Below are 15,892 nucleotides of genomic sequence, written 5' to 3'. Positions count from 1 at the left end.
TTTTTTTTCTTTTTGATTCTAGTGGCGACGCAGGTTTAGGATATGGAGGGCAGGTAGACTGAATTTAGTACCCGTTGTTGATTTCTTCGCTCCTTCTTCCCTGCACAAAATAGACATTGAGGCAAGCAAGAAGCGCAAATGGAATTATGCAGTGGGCACTATCTCCCATACAGGTAGGGTGCCCTCCCCCCAAGAAAGCAACTAATAGTTGTGGCGTCATGTGGAAGACATTAACTGATAGAAGTTTTATGACTGTGGTTTAAGCCTACGTCTCATCCAGAATATGTTTATCATAAGCCAAATCAACCAAGCATGCCTAACTATGCTATTCTCTTTACTAATACTGGGTAGATAACATCTATCGACTAAACTCCAACATCATAACCAAACCACTCCGCGAACTATACTTCTCCCCACTCACATCCGCCGGCAACAGCTCCGCATCCCCGTTGGCCACCAAAGCCTCGGCCAGCGTACACTTGCCCGACTCCCCAAACCCCAAACCCCGATATAAGCCCACGGTCGCCTGGTTCTCGGGTTTGACCATCAACCGCACCCACACCTTCGACGGGGACGGCCGATATGAAGCCAAGTACTTCAACGCCTCCTGACACAGTCTTTTCCCGAGTCCACACCCGCGATAATCCGGGAGGGTGAACAGGCTGAGCATCTGCCAGAGTTCCTCCCCCTCCTGCCCTGGCTCTGCAGTGAGGAGGCTAGGTCTCTTCTGCCCCGACTCTTCAGGCAGGATAAATGTCTCGGGACTCAGAGCGCGCAAGGTCAACTGACCCACCCAGATACTCTGGTTTCCCCTTCTTGTGTACTTGCTGGATCCCGATTCCCAGTGCTAGGGGTCGCCGCACAGATGAACGTCTCCTTCCCGTCCAAAGCGAGGCGGCTCGCCCACCCGTCTTCCGGGATGGCGGCTTCGATCTCGTAGGTCGAGGAGAACGAGGCCGGGGCGACGGACAGGGCGCGCAGGCGGAGCTGTTGGTATTTCTGGGCGGAGGCCCTCAGGGTATCATCTTTGGGGATGCGGAAGAATGTGTATTCGTGAGCCGGGGGGGGAGTCATTTTGGTTGGTTGGGTTGTGTTTTTTCTGTTAGTGCGTTTCTATCTTGGCTTGTTGCTCTTTTGAATTTGTGGAAGTTGGACACTAGAGAAGAGTTGGGAAGCTGGGATCATTGTCTCGGCACTAAGTCTGTTGACGGGGTCTAAATATACTCTGGCGCGATAAGGATCGTTTCTAATGTTGGAGCTATTTATGGACCTGACCGCGGCAACTACCGAATCCCCGGCGCGCAGTGGGAGGGTGTGTGGGGAGGTTGGGATACCTGATCAGTAATCATAATTCCGTAATCGGAAAATCGCGCACCTTTGGGATGATACTATTACTCTGATCTTATAGTCACTTTGTTGTGGTTGCCTGAGGCAGGAACCGCGTCAACGATTCTCAGACAGCGGTCGCGGTCGCGGCTGTCAGTCTAAGGCCTTCGGGCAATGGGTATAGGTGCTGAAGACGCTGTGTAATTGGACCAACCAACCCGGGGTCACGGGGATGATGCAAAGCAAGTGAAACATACAAAAGGGAGACTGGGAACGGCCGCTGGAGCCGGTGTTTGCAACACTATATATCTTTGAGTTTACAGGGAGTTAATGGGCGTACAGGCATGTTCTTGGTATCCACCACCTTCATAGCTGAGCCGCAATAGGCGGGCTGAGTCTCTCACGAGGCTCCTTAGGTTCATAGAACATGAATTGAATTGAATCGTAAATTAAATTGGCCGTCAGTCTGGCCCGACATGACATCGAACAAGCGCTGAGGCTGCTTCCGTAGCTTGGTCTGGCTTCATCAACTGTCTTTCTATTTTGTGAACATTATGCTTCAGCTCGGGAATCAGCCTGGCACATACGACCACAGGGTGTGGAAAACAGGGCTTCCCGTCCGCTCAGCCGTACTTAAGCCACACGCCGGGAGGTTAGTAGTTGGGTGGGTGACCACCAGCGAATCCCTTCTGTTGTATGTTTTTCTTTTTTTGCGTTATGATCAATTTCATCTATACCTCGACTGTTCACATCCCCAAACCAACACTAAATACCCACCACGCCTGGTGTGGCAGCAAGGTCACTCGTTCAGTTCAACTACGCAACTTAATCGTCGATGAAGTGGGTCTCGAAGCAAGGACCTTTTATTAATGAGAGGGAGAAAAGGAGTGTTCGAACGAGAGCGAAAAACACAGATTCGGAGTCATATATGCTACAAAGAGGTGCTACCAGAAGTCAGCATTTCACAGAATCTAGTCCGGATCCCGAGTCAAGATGAAGGTTTGCTGCTCATTCGCAAACACCGCCACGCATTCTCGATTCCGGAGGGCTTCTACCTCCATTCTCTCCCACTTGAGAGCAAACTCCTCCTCGGTCTCATTGGCCTCCATGTCAACCACGCCATCCGGGGTACATAACCCGAACTGTCTGACCCCAATGCCCAACTGGCCAGAAAGCCCATCGCCAGCCGACCACAGAGATCCATCAGTGGCGACAGCTACGACATGCCGGCCACCCACAGCTGCATGCTGGATCCGCAGACCTTGTGTGTTTGCAGGCTTGTCAGGAGGGATCGTCGCGGGTTGAAACTCGAGAGCCTTTCTGGGATTGGCATCTTCGATGTCCGGCCAATGCCCGCTTTTCGAACCCATCAAATAAAGGTCGCCAGTGTGTGTGATCGCAGTAGCATAAGCGCGGCCCGTAGATAGCTTTTTGATGGGCGGAAGGGGCAGTTTGTGCGGCTTGTAGTTGAGCCGTCTCGGGGGTCTAGCAGGCCACGAGGTAATAGGCTCGTTCAAGATACGAGCTGCAAATTCAGCTTGCTCAAACCCTTCGTCATCGTCGGGGACAACGGGTGGTTGTTCCAGACGCTCGTCTCCCCATTGGAAGACTTCGCCTGCCTCCGTGAGCGCGGCAAATTCCGATGTCAACTGGATCACGGGAGAGGCAAAGGTAGCGGCGTGGATTGGAGGGGGACTGCCGATGGGATCTTCCAGGAAGGAGCACATGTGTTGCCATGAGTCCCACGAGAGAACTGTTTTCGGATCATCTGCAAAGACCACCGCTACCGCTCCGGAGACCAAATCCGGGTTCCAGTCGTTGACTCGTCTTGCAGCAATGTGTTTGATGCCTTTGCCATCAATCCTATGGGAGCCGGACTTCCTGGCGATTAGAAGACTCCCATCTCTGAGCAGGAAAGCGAACCCGTCTGCAAGTCGGATGATATGGATGAGGTTCTCCGTGCCCGCCTCCAGTACCCCCGCTCGCTGAGATCCGGACAGAGACCCCCACCCAAAGTGTCTGAGGTCTCCGTCCACGTCGAAAAAGGTGGAGCCGGTATCGCAGTTGATGGGGCGAATCTCTTTTCCTTCGAGGACCTTCTTCGGTCGCAGAACCCACAGAGGACAATGCGGGGTGTACACCAGGTCCAGGTCGGGATGCTCGCAATGATGAAAGGCAACGTTCCGTCTCCGACAAGCTCGTGGCTCCCCGAGAGAGTCGTCGCTGTTCTCACCGCAGGCGAAGAGTTGCATCTTTGTCAATGGATAAGATGTGGAAGGAGTTTTGGAGGGGAGAAAATTTCCAAGTTGGTGGTGACTACCAGAATTGAAGCTGCACAGTGCTGACTGCCGCTTATTAACCAGGGGTTGTTTCTATTTGGTTTGTTTCACTACGCGCGGTAAAATTGTAGGCAGAAAGTATTTGCACACCCGCCCTCCTGAAATCTTTCCTTTCGCTTCAACACCTAATCAGATTCTCCCAATATTTGGACTATACCATTGTTCTTTGTTACCCGTGTGGCTGAGAAACTCACTAGGCTCTCAGACAGGTTATTCAGACAGAAAAACCTTGTTCGCTTTGTTGTCCGTTAAGAACTATCGACCTCTGAGCGGCAAAGAGATGACAGCCCTTGCTCGATGAAGGGAGAAGCATTGAGGACGAAGAGGTTGTATAAAAGGTACTCGAACCTCTGAGCAGAAACAAGACACGATCGTTTATTCATCGGTATTTAATAGCCTGCGAAACAATGGAAAGCATGAAAATCTATAACGTGATCTATACAGTACAGCACACCTGCCATACATCAATCCCGGTAAGCCGTGCCAGGCTCCTCTCTGAACTCAGTCAGCGCCACCTCTCCCGTGACCGCCAGCTCGCCCATCCCCAGCTCCGTCTCCGTGAACTTCAAATCTGAGAGACCATACATCGTGATAAAGCCCATGCCTACGACAGCCGACACGCAGGAGAAGACGAGAGCGACGATGCCGCGCGCCGTGAATCCGGCAGGCAGCCAGCCGGGCTGTGCGTTCTGGCCGGTCAGATCAAGGTAGTCGACCGTGTTCGCCGCCGCATTGCCCTCGTCGGGTACGCCAGCCGCGCGGCAGACCTCCCAGTGGTCGGCGGGAATAGTCAGTCGCTCCTGGACCAAGGCGGGGGCTTCCACAAAAGTCATGGCCAGGCCCTGGGCCAGGTGCCAGTCGATGTGGCAGTGGAAAAACCAAACCCCCGGGTTATCGGCAACAAACCGGATGACGAAGTACCCGCCGGGCGGGAGTACGAGCGTGTCCCGGCGGGCCGGGTACGTCGGGAAGCTGTCGGTTAGCGTTGTGTTGGAGCTGTCGTACGTAGCAAAGGTCGTGCCGGCCGAGTAGTCGTAGAAGTCTGCTCCATAGGCCGGATAGCGCGTCACCAGCTGGAAGGCGTGGCCGTGTAGGTGGAACGGATGGGAGCCTGTGTCTTGATTCTCTAGCACGATCTCAACCACAGCGTTGTGATCTAGGACCACTGGGTGAGTGTACTCGCCATACACGGTTGCGTTGGTCGCTAGATCGCCTGCAGACATCACGGTGTATAAGGTGGGCACCTTAGGCGAAGTGTAGCTGATATCATTTAGGAATGCGTACCCCTTTCCGTTGATCAGGTTGTCCATGAGAACGGTCAGCTTGACCTGGATGTCAGGCTCCGGGAGCAAAATTGCCCGATCGGACGGAACCAGGCTCATATCGTCAAAGGCTTCCAACTCGGAGGAGACATCAATGCTGAGAGTCGCCTCGGCGTACTCGGCCTGGGTGTTGTACTCGAGCCAGTTGGTCTGGTTCAAGACTAAATCCGATGGCACGGTGTCGAGCAGGACGGAGTCGGCTATAGTCACCATCGGGTAGTTCTTCTCAGTTGCGTTCATCATCGTAACGAGAACCGAGTACCGCTGACCCACTGCAATGTACAGCACCTCAGCCTCGGTCTCGTCGACATAGATCCCGTCGATCTCCACGATGCGCATGGCGTGGTCCTCGATATAGAAGTATTGCGCCACAAAGGCCCCGATGTTAATCAGGCGCAGCATGTACGTCTTGCCCGCCTCGACCGGAAACTTGGAGTTCATCGTGTCGTTGACCAGAAACGCCTGCGGGATCGGTTCTGCTCCGGTGGGATTATACAACGAGAGGAACTCCGGGCGGATATCCTCCGTCAGCTTGTGGTACCAGTCGCTCATTGTGATAGTATACTCCTCATCGTACTCGAAAGGAGGGGTGTTGTCATGGACAATCAGCGCCTGGCGGTAGCCATCCGGATAACACCAGTCCGTGTGGCAATGGTACCAGTAGGTGCCATTCTGCTCCACCGTGAAGTTATATGTGATGCTGGCCCCGGGGACCACTGGACACTGATTCAACATAGAGGGACCGTCCATGGAGGTCGTCCCGTTCTGATAGAGACCATGGAAGTGGATGGAGGAGTTGTGTGTTTCCAGCCCGTTGTACATGTTCACCACCAGCCGGTCTCCCTTGTCGACCTCGATCACGGGAAGCGGCCATTGCCCGTTGACTCCGATGACCTTGCGCTCGGCCAAGCCATCAGGATTCGCATTGACCCAAGTGAGATTGAAGTCATATGTGACGGTTTTCGCCTGCCCTAAGGCTAGCAGCGACAGAAAGAAGAACGCCAGTGGCCACATTGTCGGCCCGATGCGAAGAAAAGAAAGAGCTCGCTTCAGAGAGGAGACGATGAGAATGGGAAGACAGAACCAGCCCGATGTGATGGGTTATATCCTTCCACTCGCGCCCTAGCGAGGTAACGGGATCACGTCTGTGATTTGCAAATTTACCATAGAGGGCGTATTCGGGCTGTTTCCCACTCCACTCTACAACTGATTGATAAGAGACTGCATCCTCGCTTAGACTTTCCCGCTGACGCTTAAAGGATTAACCAGTCCGCAGGTTAGTCCGCGACGTGCGGAGACTTTCTTAAGGATCCATGGAAATTCCATGGCAAACCCTCCGGATGGCATGTGACAGGAAGGGATTTAAACTGGTGGTATGAGCGGGGAGATTATCTGATTCCGACGGATCAGATATCGTCTGTCGGCTATATTTTGCCAAGCTCGCCAAGCTCGCTAAGCTCGGCGATTAGAAGACTTTAGTCTGCCCCCATCTACTTGGTCGAGACCCCGTCGCCCGATCGGGTTCTTTTCCCTGGGACCTCGCCATAGCCATTCGATCCGCCAGGCGGAGGATATCGGAGTAGAATCGTGCCGCTATACCAAAGACAGCATTTTCAGCCTTATGTGTCTACCAGTATTATTATATTCTCTGTATTACTACCTATTGGGGCAGAATCGAATTCTCTTTAGGATATCAACTATGTGAAGGAATCGGTGCATTACGGCAGGTGATAGATCGGTTTTTGGATTGTGAATATCGAAGTAGGGATCTAACGCAGATTTGTCTAGCGCGGATATTGTCCACAGAAGTATGCCCTGTCAACTTGGAAATATCGGGGGCGCCTAGAAATTATGGGAGTCGGATGATAGCTTCTCAGAATGAGAAGGTCTGGTGGAGTCTATATTGCTTCGCTCTCGTAATTGCTTCCTCTTTGGGGGCCTTGGTCCGCAGGAAAGAGGCTCTTAACTCCAACTCCCTTTCACTGAACGGAACATTGGGCATTGCATGGGATCGGTTGTTTTTCGGGGACTTTTAGCCCTCGACCTAGTGAGTGCCCAATGCATACGTCAAATGTTTGGATGAAACGGGGCCTACCGCAACAGGCTCTTTCAAGGCATGACACGCGAGCGGGCCATTGGGCAAGGCTGCCTCGTATATCTCGCCATCTAGTCTGTGATGTTCACAAAACACGAAAGTTCATTCAGGTCAGCGAGGTGGTAGGTTATGCGCCCTTGTATGCTACGCGACAGTAATGAAGACGACCTCGAGGGAGTTGGTTGTTGCCCGGAGGCCTCGTTGGCTGGGCTGCTCACCGCCCACTTGTCACCCATTGCCTCGCAGTGCCATGATAACCTCGCGTAGGTGAATTTATCACTCATCCACAGTCGTGAACAAGGCCGTCCTCGCCACCAGCAGGATCGCTCGGATGTCGAATCTGGTCCTAGCCTTCAAGCCACCCCCCACTACGGAAATTCAGACTGCAATGCTGGTATCATACTTGTATTGTTACTATCACTCAGGAAACTACACGACGAGCTCTCCCCTTCCCTGCTTCCTGTCAACCGCGACAAATCTCCAGGGTCCGTATCTGCTGTTCTTATTTAGTTGGCTCCAGAACAGTCTGCACCACGTCGTCCACAAACATCGAGGCCTGCACCTGTCGGACCAGGTCCTGCTCCTTCGAGTCCTCCATCTCCAACAACTTGCCAGCCGCATAGCTCTTCAATCCAGGGACGCGGGCAAGGAAGCTCCAGTACCGGTGCACGAGCGTCCTCTGGCCCTTCCGTTCCTCATACATCAGCCATGAGACACACACCATAATGAACACCCAGTAGAGATTATAGCTGATCACCGACCCGTAGGTGCCGGTATTCTGCCAGCCCAGGATTGCCTGAAACACGTCCCACCCATTGTCGATCTCCGGGTTGCAGCAGTTGACATGCCATACGGTCTCCGCGATGTTGTAGGAGCCGGGCCCGGAGCCTTCCTCAGCCACGTCGCTGCCGACTTTGACCTGGAAGGCGTTGAACTGCAGACTCCAGACGGCCTTGGAGAACATACCGGCGGCGATCAGGTAGAGGACGCAGGTGGAGGCGATGAGGAAGATACGGATAGACATGACGTTACCACCGCGGTAAATACACCACCCAGCCAGGAGGCCGGCGAGGAGACCCGTGACCACGGGCAGGGGGAACGCGGTGGCGGGGTAGCCCAGCGAGACGCCGCCGACGAAGACGACCGCCTCAACTCCTTCGCGCATTGTGGTGATGAAAGGTAGGATGAACATGGCATACCGACGAGCCCAGTCGCCGCGCAGCCAGCGGGTGCGGCCCTCGCTCTTGGCGATCAGCGCCTGCGCGATCTTGACTCGCCACTTTTGCTTCGTCTTGTTGATCCTCAGCAGCGCCAGCCCCATCACCGTCACGATCACCGTCGCGATCACGTAGAAGATTCCCTCCCACAGATCCTCCGAGTTGGACCAGATGTCGCTTCCCAGCCCGTAGAAGATGCCGATAAAAATACCCCCGATGATCAGGCACACCACCACCCCGCAGAGGGATCCCCACCAGACCTGCTTGCGCAGTCGCCGATGAATCTCTAGGTCCATGCCCGGTTGGCCCAGGCATTGTTTCAGGAAGGACAGCAGGACCGACACGACGATCACGGCTTCCAGGCACTCGCGGAAGACGATGAAGAACACCTGCACTGCAAACACGTCGATCATGGTGACTTGCGTTGATTGGGTTCACTGACTTGGTCTTTGGTCGCAATGAGGGAAGGTGTCACCAACAGAAGAAAAGACAAGAAAATAGAAGACACAATGAAGTAAGAATCCAAGCAGAAACCGGGTGTGTCGAGCAAAGAGGTACCGTGCAGAGAGGAATGCTGGAGTCTTATGAACAACGATTGAAGCCCCGTCTACCTACCAAGACGAGGAGGTGTCTGCATTTGGCCCAAGTCACCCACCCGCCCCGAAACCAGTAATCCGGCCACCAAACACGAGACATCGATACTGGTATTTTTCAAAACGAAGCAAGATAGAAGACAGAAGAAGCGAGAGAGACAAAGAAAACCTCCACGAGGAGTGGGTGGGGCTGGGCCGGAAAAGCTTTGCTTTGGTTTTGGCGATTAAGATTCTCTAAGATTGTTGCCGAGTAGGATGGATTTGCTCGGGGGGCCCGGGCTATGGATTGACGGCGACTAAACCTCTTTGGGACTCGGGGTTAACTTTGTTTGCCGAGCTTACTTTATCTGATCCGAGCCACTGCCCTGCTCGATTCGGAAGCTTGACCCGACACAGGGATTCTTCCGCAGCGGTCCCCAATAACTAACTAGTGCATGGGTATTGTTAGTCATCGGTACCGAGAAAGAGGGTTGGTTTGTGGCAGTCAGCCCGAGGACTAAACACCTTGTATGGACATGGACATCGTACTCAGACTTCAGAATGCGCCCTCGCTTCCTACACGGTGGGCCACCCGGGGAAGATTCATTAGCCGTCGGTGTTGTAAGACTTCATTCAAGTTCAGATGGAGTTTCGAGAGCAGAGATTTACGAAGGAAGATGGTGAGATGGCGTGTTTACTCCACTTAGACCGCCACTTGGCCCAGTGGTTTTGCTTGTCTAGCGAAACAGGAAATAGTCGAGGAGCTTGCAGGAATCGTAGGCGAGAATGGCCCGGAGGAGTGTGTCGTGTGCACGCTTAAATAGATATCGCACCTCGGTGTCCATCACTTCAGCGTCTTGTTGGGTGTCTGGGTCTGTGGTAGGATCTGGCTGGTCTTGCTGTTTACCATGAAGTGGTCATTCTTGGCCGTAGTCTTCGGCCTATGCTCGGTCGTCTGGGCCAGCAACTTGCCCACCTCCAAGTCGCAGTATTGTTTCTATTCGATCTATAAATCCCTAACCTCGTTGACTTTTGAAGAGGGGACTTCTTCTTCTTCTTCGAAGACCAGCTCCAAGTCGAATGGCACCACCACATCTGCCGGTCATGGGGCGAGTATGGTCCGCAGAGGTGGACGAGGAGGCGGTGCGTCGACGACTACCAAGTACGAACCGTACTGTGAGGACACCATCGAGGTCACTTCTATCTACGCGTCGATGAAGGAGTATTGCTCCGCCAAAGAGATTGTCAAGGGCGTGGCGTACTGGCAGGTGCTCTGTGGCAAGAACAAGGTGGACCTGATCAATCTCACCGCGATCGACACCGAGCTCACCCCCCCATACCTCGCCAGTCTGCCCGTCGTGGCCCCTGACACTTACAACACTTCAGTGGCTGTCACGAGTCCCGTGGTGTTGGAAAAGAGCTACTATAAACGGTATCTGCGTCGATTGGTGAGTGGCTAGCTCTTCCCTCCCAGGTCAAGCTCATTTCAATTCAATTCTAATGGTTGATGATGCACACAGGAAGCCACAATCGACGCCACACCGACGAATATTGTCTACGGATGGGCATTGATCGGATACTGGGGAGGAGTCATGGTACTGGGCAGTCTGTTCAATCTGCTCAGGGCAACCCCCTGGTCCTGTTCTCAAGGTCCAGGTTTCCTCGCCACCCTCCGATATTATCTTCGACTGCACCTGGTGATCCCCGCCACCATCGGCACATATCACCAGCGCGCATGGTACTGGTGTAGCTTCCCCAAGCGACTGGACTCGCTCATTGTTTTTGGCTTCTGGGCTATCTCTATTGTCCTCTCATGCGTCAATTTGGGTACCTTCTCTGGAAATCCAACGTGAGTAGGCGCCAACCACTATTTGGCCTGGCTTTGACGAGACTTCTTCTGATCCTGTGCTTTCTTCTAGGACCCCCGACGTGTCTCAGCAGAATTGGGTGTATCTATCGGACCGGACTGCTGTCTTGTCATATGCATGTCTCTGCTGGCTTTGGATGTTTGGGGGCCGGAACAATATCTTCATCTGGTCAACCGGCTGGAGCTACGGGACCTTTTCGGTCTTCCACCGCCATATCGCTCTGGTGGCCACGCTTGAGGCTGTGGTTCACTCCATTGGGTATACCGTCCAATGGAACGTATACTGTACGTCCGGACCGTTGACACAAGGGTTTCTCTGTTGATTTCTACTAACAAGCTATGTCTAGCTTCGGACTACATTCCTGCTTTGAAGGATTTATACTTTGTGCTCGGTATTGTGGTATGTTATGACTGGAGGACAATCGGGGGCTGTCTCGAACAAAAGACTCTAACTTCACCTCGCCCCAAGGCAACGATCATCATGTGTCTCATGATTGTTTTCGCGATTCTTCCTATCCGTCAGCGATTCTACGAATTGTTCCTCCTCATCCACATCGCCTTTGCGATCGTGCTTCTATACTGCTTGTATATGTATGTCATCCCGCTCCCTTCTTCGGGAGCCGTATTGCCGCCGCCCTCAGCTGCTAACAAATACAATCGTCAATCAGTCACACGGCACAGATCGGGGCGGTGTATTACAGTGGCTATCTCTGGCCCCCTGTTGCCATCTGGAGCTTTGATCGATTCCTCCGCCTTGTCCGCCTGGGTTGGTGCAATGTCCGGGTCTGGTATGGCCATGCCAGCCGCACCCAGGCTGTGGTACACTACAGCCCCACCAGTGATGTGATGCGCGTGGATATCCAGAATGCCACGGTGCAGGGCGGACCGGGACAATACTATCATCTATACCAACCCATGACACTGAAAGGGTGGGAGAACCACCCCTTCACGCTCGGTGCGTTCTCCCCCGGCACCAATGCTAGCAGCCCCCTCGCCACCCCAGGGCAGGTAGAGGACGGACTCAAGCCATCGGCACCGCAGGTGCAAGTGACCGAGACCGGCTCAGCATCATCCTCCACATCGACCCTGACGTTCTGGATCCGCCCCTACGACGGCTGGACCAAGCGCCTCCGCGACCAATGCATGCAACAGCCCGGCAACACCATCAGTCCCCCCCTCCTCCTTGAAGGCCCCTACGGCCACCGTGCCCCACTGCACACCTACCACACTCTCATCATGATCATGGGCGGCACGGGTATCGCCTGCGCGATTCCTTACCTGCAGGACCACCTGGCGCGCCGACGCCGTCATGCAACCACCGCGACCGTCCAGGTCCAACTCCACTGGACCGTGCGCCAGCCGGCCTTCGTAATGGAGTTGCTGCAGCGCGAGCTAGCAGACATCCTCGCGAGCGGCGAGGCGCAGGCGTCCTTCTACTGCTCTCGCAAGGGGACTGTGAAGGACGAGCGTGTTCCCACGTTAGACTCCGCGAAGGAAAAGGGAATCTCCACCGGCGAGAAACCTCTCCGCAACTCTGCGGTAACAATCCGTCCCGGCCGGGCGCCCATTGACCAGATCATCGCCGAGGCGGGTGCCGTCGCCGCGGCGGAGAACACGCGGGTCGCGGTCGTCAGCTGCGGTCCGCCCGCTATGGCCGACCAGACCCGCGCAGCGGTGCATGCGGCGCTGAAGCAGGGGTGCCGCTCGATGGACTACTTCGAAGAGGCGTATGGCTGGTAGAAGAGGCAAAGAGGGCAGGCTGGGTTGAGAGGAGATCGCTCTGGCTGGTCTTCCACGAGGTTTGAAGATTGAAACAGGCAGATCTGCCATCCTGGCGAGTTACATAAAATCCTGCACTGTGGATCAGCAAGAGCAATGAGTCTTTAGTTGGCTGGAGATTTAAGAGGATGTCTACGAACATTTAATAGAGTTGACCCACCGAAGTTGAGGGAATCGAGTTGAGGGAACATAAGTAAGTGGTAGAAAACTGAGGTGCTAAAGGGCACCTTTTCACAGTTTAGCTGACATCACCATATGACCAACCACACTCTTCAATTCTTTTTGGTTTATTTTGTTTTTTTTTCTCCTCGTTCTTTTTCTTTTCTTTTTTCTTTGCCTAGTTTTGATTTCACTTATGAATTGTGACTATACACCCGACAGCCATCTTGATACGTGTACCATGGACAGTTTTGTAGCCAGACTTCGCCACTTCATGTACAGTACAGTACCGGGAGAAATCCGGGAAACCACCTCGGTGACGCCAACTACCCCTCCGCGACTGGATAGAAGATATACTTTGATTTGCAACTGCCCTCACGATCATCTGGAATACAATGTACGAGAAGAGTTGTCCCCAGAAGAAGAAAGATAACATGACTCTCGCCATAGCGAGTGACGTCGACAGGATGTGGCAAGACCAGAGATATCCCTACCTAGACTAGGTAAAAGAACAGCCAGGGACACAACCCCAACACTGCACAGCCAACTCATCAATCTTTCAAAGTGTTGTGAAAATCCAAGCTCGACTCTTCCAATTTCAACCACCCTGTCTTGGCCCTATCACCACTGGAGCCCCAGCCAGAGATAGACCAGCCAAAACGTACAAGCTGCAATGCACCACGTCGAGTGTTGATTCCGGAACAGCGCGAGAATCCCATGTTCTACCACACTCGGAGCCAACTCTGCACCTCAAACTAGGTTTCAGGCCCACGCACGATGGCCCAAAGAAAACGGACACACGGGAAGACAAAGGCGTTCCCCAGAGCTCTGATACTTCGTCGGACGAGATCGTCTGGTCTATATCGCTCTCTCTCGCTAGGTGCATTTGCAAGTGACATAATGACCATAATAGGAGTAGGTCGTGCGCGACTGGCAAGCACTGAGCGACAGGGGCGCGACGGTGAAGGAGCGCACGTTGCCGTTGTCGCAGCGGTGGTGCGGCCAGATGATCATGGTGAGGATCTTCTCGGCGAAGGCGTTCTCGAACCGCACCCCGTAGTAGGCCTGGTTATGGTTGTAGCAGGTGCTGCCGTAGCGGGTCACGAGTGCCGAGTCGGTGCAGGCCGAGTAGTCGGACAGGTAGCCGTAGTAGTGGTAGTGGGTGCGTTTCGCCAGCCCCCCGTGATCATCGTCCCGTCGCCCGAGATCCTCATCCTCGTCGTGGATGGTGGTGCTGTTGGCGCTGGCGGACGGCCGGGTTCCGATCGGCGTTTGGCCTTGGGCACCCTGCGCAAGGAGCCACGCGTAGGTCGCCGCGCTCGTGGGGATGCTGTTCTCCTCTTGGTTCGCGTCGGCTTCGACTGTGTCCTCGACGGCGAGTTGCATCCCCGTCATCACCTCGGAGATGGTCAGGCAGTCGTAGAGCCCGCTGTCCGCACCATCCAGCGTGATGGTTTGGTTGCTTCCTGGCGGGAGGATCACTGTCATCCCGGAGTCCACGTACACCCGGTAGCTGGTCTCCAGGCTGGACAGACAGGTCAGAAACGTCTCGGTGGCACCCGCCGGTAGCTCCGCCGCGCCATAAACGGTAATGTTTTGGGCCATCGCCCCATGCACGGCGGCCGCACCTGTCAACAGGGCCGTCCAAAGTTGAGTTCGCATGGCTGCTTAGCGGGTTCGCGATTGTTGTGGATAGTGCTGCGACAGGAACACAAATGCAAATTAGTCGGTATCAGTACGACCAAACTGGGAATTTAAGGAGGGGAAGACATACACCGTTGAAAAGGAAACAATGCTCTGGTTGAGAGAGATGCATTGTTTGGAAGAGAGGACGTTGAGCCTAGTATTTATATGCAGTACTCCGGCCATGCGCTGCAGCATAAATGCATCGTCTGTGCTATTGTGTGGTGTGTCATCTTGGGATTCGAGTCACGATGGATCTGGAGTCGTGAAGAATTTGGGGGCCAAATGCAGTTCCTTTCTTTGCGTGGCCCCTGAGTACTATCCATAATGCTTGTATACCTCACCTGAACGAGAGTCTGAACAATGATTCTCCACAGCCCGGTTGAAAGGATTTATTGGTCCTCCTTCTTATCGGACTCGGACACGACTCTCATGATGGATGCTCAGCGGGTCGTAGACCACTTCGCGAGACAGCCAAGCATAATCCCACTACAATGCTGGTGCCTAGAAGATTTCGGTGTGCAGAACTGCCATAATCGAAGCTGGCTTGCTTTCCGTGGCGCTCCACTATTGAAACAAGGCTTGGTTAGCTTAATTAGCTTAAGCTTCCACTTAGCCGTGGCTGATGATTTGATGATCCTCCCCCACTTGCCACGCACGTACGTACATAGTAAGGTAATATGTACAACTTACTGTACATACTATCAAGCCGAGGTACAGCAACTCACCTGACCTAGTTTGGCTAGTTTCTACCCAACCCGACACACAACACCGTCAACGTTAGTCACTAGTTGCTTTGCTTAACTTACCGTCTCCACAACCACCTTTTGACTTCACGTCTTCCCTTCGCAGACACGACAAAAGAAGAATCAGAAAATGAAGATAATTGACTTACCAAGCGAGATCCTGCAACACATCGCAGCGACGCTCGATTCCGTCGCCGACCTCAACGCTTTCGCGCAAACCTGCGCCCGCGCCTATCAACTGGTCAGCCCTTATCTCTACCGGTACAACGGCCAATACTGCGGCGGGACCGCGTTATGCTGGGCGGCCGAGGGGGGCCGGCAGCAGACCGCGCAGAAATTGCTCGAGTTATATCGCCCCCTGCTGTCCGATTCACAGATGCAGTTTGTTGCCCACCGGGCCCTCGTGCTGGCGGCGCAGTATGGGCATCCGACGATCGTGCAGATGCTGCTTGGACTGGAATGCGTTGATCCAGACGTGCGACTGATTCCGAACTCCAAGGTGACACCGCTCATGTACGCGGCATCCGCAGGCCACGAGGAATTGGTCCGCGTGCTTCTGGCGACGCAGCGGGTTGACGTAAATGCGCGAGACGCTTGGGGCGCCACCCCGCTGCATCGTGCGGCGGCGGCGGCCGCCGGGAGTTCTCCGAATGAGGCGGTGGTCCGGCTGCTGCTGGCTACCCCTGGCGTTCGCCCCGACCTTCGCGATGATCATGGTCGGACACCACTGACGTGGTTAGCGGGTCATGGCGAGGTGGCTTTGCTGGAGTCGCTGCTGTTTACCCAC

General features: G+C 54.2%; 7 protein-coding genes across 7 annotated transcripts; 1 reads left to right on the top strand and 6 right to left on the bottom strand.

Annotated features, from left to right (window-relative positions):
- Positions 1-358: 358 nt before the first annotated feature.
- BO66DRAFT_475644 (GNAT family N-acetyltransferase) lies at positions 359-1,143 on the bottom strand (the record flags this gene model as incomplete). Its single annotated transcript, XM_025653260.1, has 2 exons — positions 825-1,143; positions 359-702 (listed from the first exon to the last, which is right to left on the bottom strand). Exons 1-2 carry the CDS (start codon positions 1,072-1,074, stop codon positions 359-361), a joined length of 594 nt encoding a protein of 197 aa, XP_025498465.1. The 5' UTR covers positions 1,075-1,143.
- A 1,130-nt stretch (positions 1,144-2,273) lies between these two features.
- Positions 2,274-3,625, bottom strand: BO66DRAFT_396055 (uncharacterized protein). Its single transcript, XM_025648375.1, has one exon. The coding sequence runs from the start codon at positions 3,576-3,578 to the stop codon at positions 2,298-2,300; it is 1,281 nt and encodes a 426-aa protein (XP_025498464.1). The 5' UTR covers positions 3,579-3,625; the 3' UTR covers positions 2,274-2,297.
- A 504-nt stretch (positions 3,626-4,129) lies between these two features.
- BO66DRAFT_463825 (ferro-O2-oxidoreductase) lies at positions 4,130-6,042 on the bottom strand (the record flags this gene model as incomplete). The annotated part of the gene is made up of 1 exon (XM_025652431.1): positions 4,130-6,042. The coding sequence occupies exon 1, from the start codon at positions 5,999-6,001 to the stop codon at positions 4,130-4,132; it is 1,872 nt and encodes a 623-aa protein (XP_025498463.1). The 5' UTR covers positions 6,002-6,042.
- Positions 6,043-7,584: 1,542 nt separating this feature from the next.
- On the bottom strand, positions 7,585-8,712 carry BO66DRAFT_406211 (FTR1 family protein; the record flags this gene model as incomplete). Its single annotated transcript, XM_025649008.1, has 1 exon — positions 7,585-8,712. One exon carries the CDS (start codon positions 8,710-8,712, stop codon positions 7,585-7,587), a length of 1,128 nt encoding a protein of 375 aa, XP_025498462.1.
- Positions 8,713-9,986: 1,274 nt separating this feature from the next.
- Positions 9,987-12,478, top strand: BO66DRAFT_443812 (ferric reductase family protein; the record flags this gene model as incomplete). The annotated part of the gene is made up of 6 exons (XM_025651543.1): positions 9,987-10,319; positions 10,392-10,720; positions 10,791-11,023; positions 11,086-11,138; positions 11,208-11,329; positions 11,407-12,478. 6 exons carry the CDS (start codon positions 9,987-9,989, stop codon positions 12,476-12,478), a joined length of 2,142 nt encoding a protein of 713 aa, XP_025498461.1.
- Positions 12,479-13,340: 862 nt separating this feature from the next.
- Positions 13,341-14,521, bottom strand: BO66DRAFT_232731 (uncharacterized protein). Its single transcript, XM_025642766.1, has 2 exons — positions 14,451-14,521; positions 13,341-14,374 (listed from the first exon to the last, which is right to left on the bottom strand). The coding sequence occupies exon 2, from the start codon at positions 14,336-14,338 to the stop codon at positions 13,553-13,555; it is 786 nt and encodes a 261-aa protein (XP_025498460.1). The 5' UTR covers positions 14,339-14,374; positions 14,451-14,521; the 3' UTR covers positions 13,341-13,552.
- A 158-nt stretch (positions 14,522-14,679) lies between these two features.
- On the bottom strand, positions 14,680-15,378 carry BO66DRAFT_232755 (uncharacterized protein). Its single transcript, XM_025642767.1, has 3 exons — positions 15,255-15,378; positions 15,027-15,108; positions 14,680-14,926 (listed from the first exon to the last, which is right to left on the bottom strand). Exons 1-3 carry the CDS (start codon positions 15,274-15,276, stop codon positions 14,803-14,805), a joined length of 228 nt encoding a protein of 75 aa, XP_025498459.1. The 5' UTR covers positions 15,277-15,378; the 3' UTR covers positions 14,680-14,802.
- Positions 15,379-15,892: the final 514 nt, after the last annotated feature.

The sequence above is a fragment of the Aspergillus aculeatinus genome (genome assembly GCF_003184765.1).
Source record: "Aspergillus aculeatinus CBS 121060 unplaced genomic scaffold BO66scaffold_76, whole genome shotgun sequence".
NCBI lineage: Eukaryota > Fungi > Ascomycota > Eurotiomycetes > Eurotiales > Aspergillaceae > Aspergillus > Aspergillus aculeatinus.
This window is presented reverse-complemented; position numbering and strand designations above follow the sequence as displayed.

What these genes read in the sequence shown, in the direction of transcription:
- BO66DRAFT_396055 (XM_025648375.1), bottom strand. Translation starts at nt 3,578, where the DNA reads ATGCAACTCTTCGCCTGCGGTGAGAACAGCGACGACTCTCTCGGGGAG.
- BO66DRAFT_232731 (XM_025642766.1), bottom strand. Translation starts at nt 14,338, where the DNA reads ATGCGAACTCAACTTTGGACGGCCCTGTTGACAGGTGCGGCCGCCGTG.
- BO66DRAFT_232755 (XM_025642767.1), bottom strand. Translation starts at nt 15,276, where the DNA reads ATGTGTTGCAGGATCTCGCTTG. An exon ending in GTGTTGCAGGATCTCGCTTG is followed by an intron (nt 15,109 to 15,254) that starts GTAAGTCAATTA and finishes CGGGTTGGGTAG; the next exon opens with AAACTAGCCAAACTAGGTCA. An exon ending in TGTACATATTACCTTACTAT is followed by an intron (nt 14,927 to 15,026) that starts GTACGTACGTGC and finishes TTGTTTCAATAG; the next exon opens with TGGAGCGCCACGGAAAGCAA.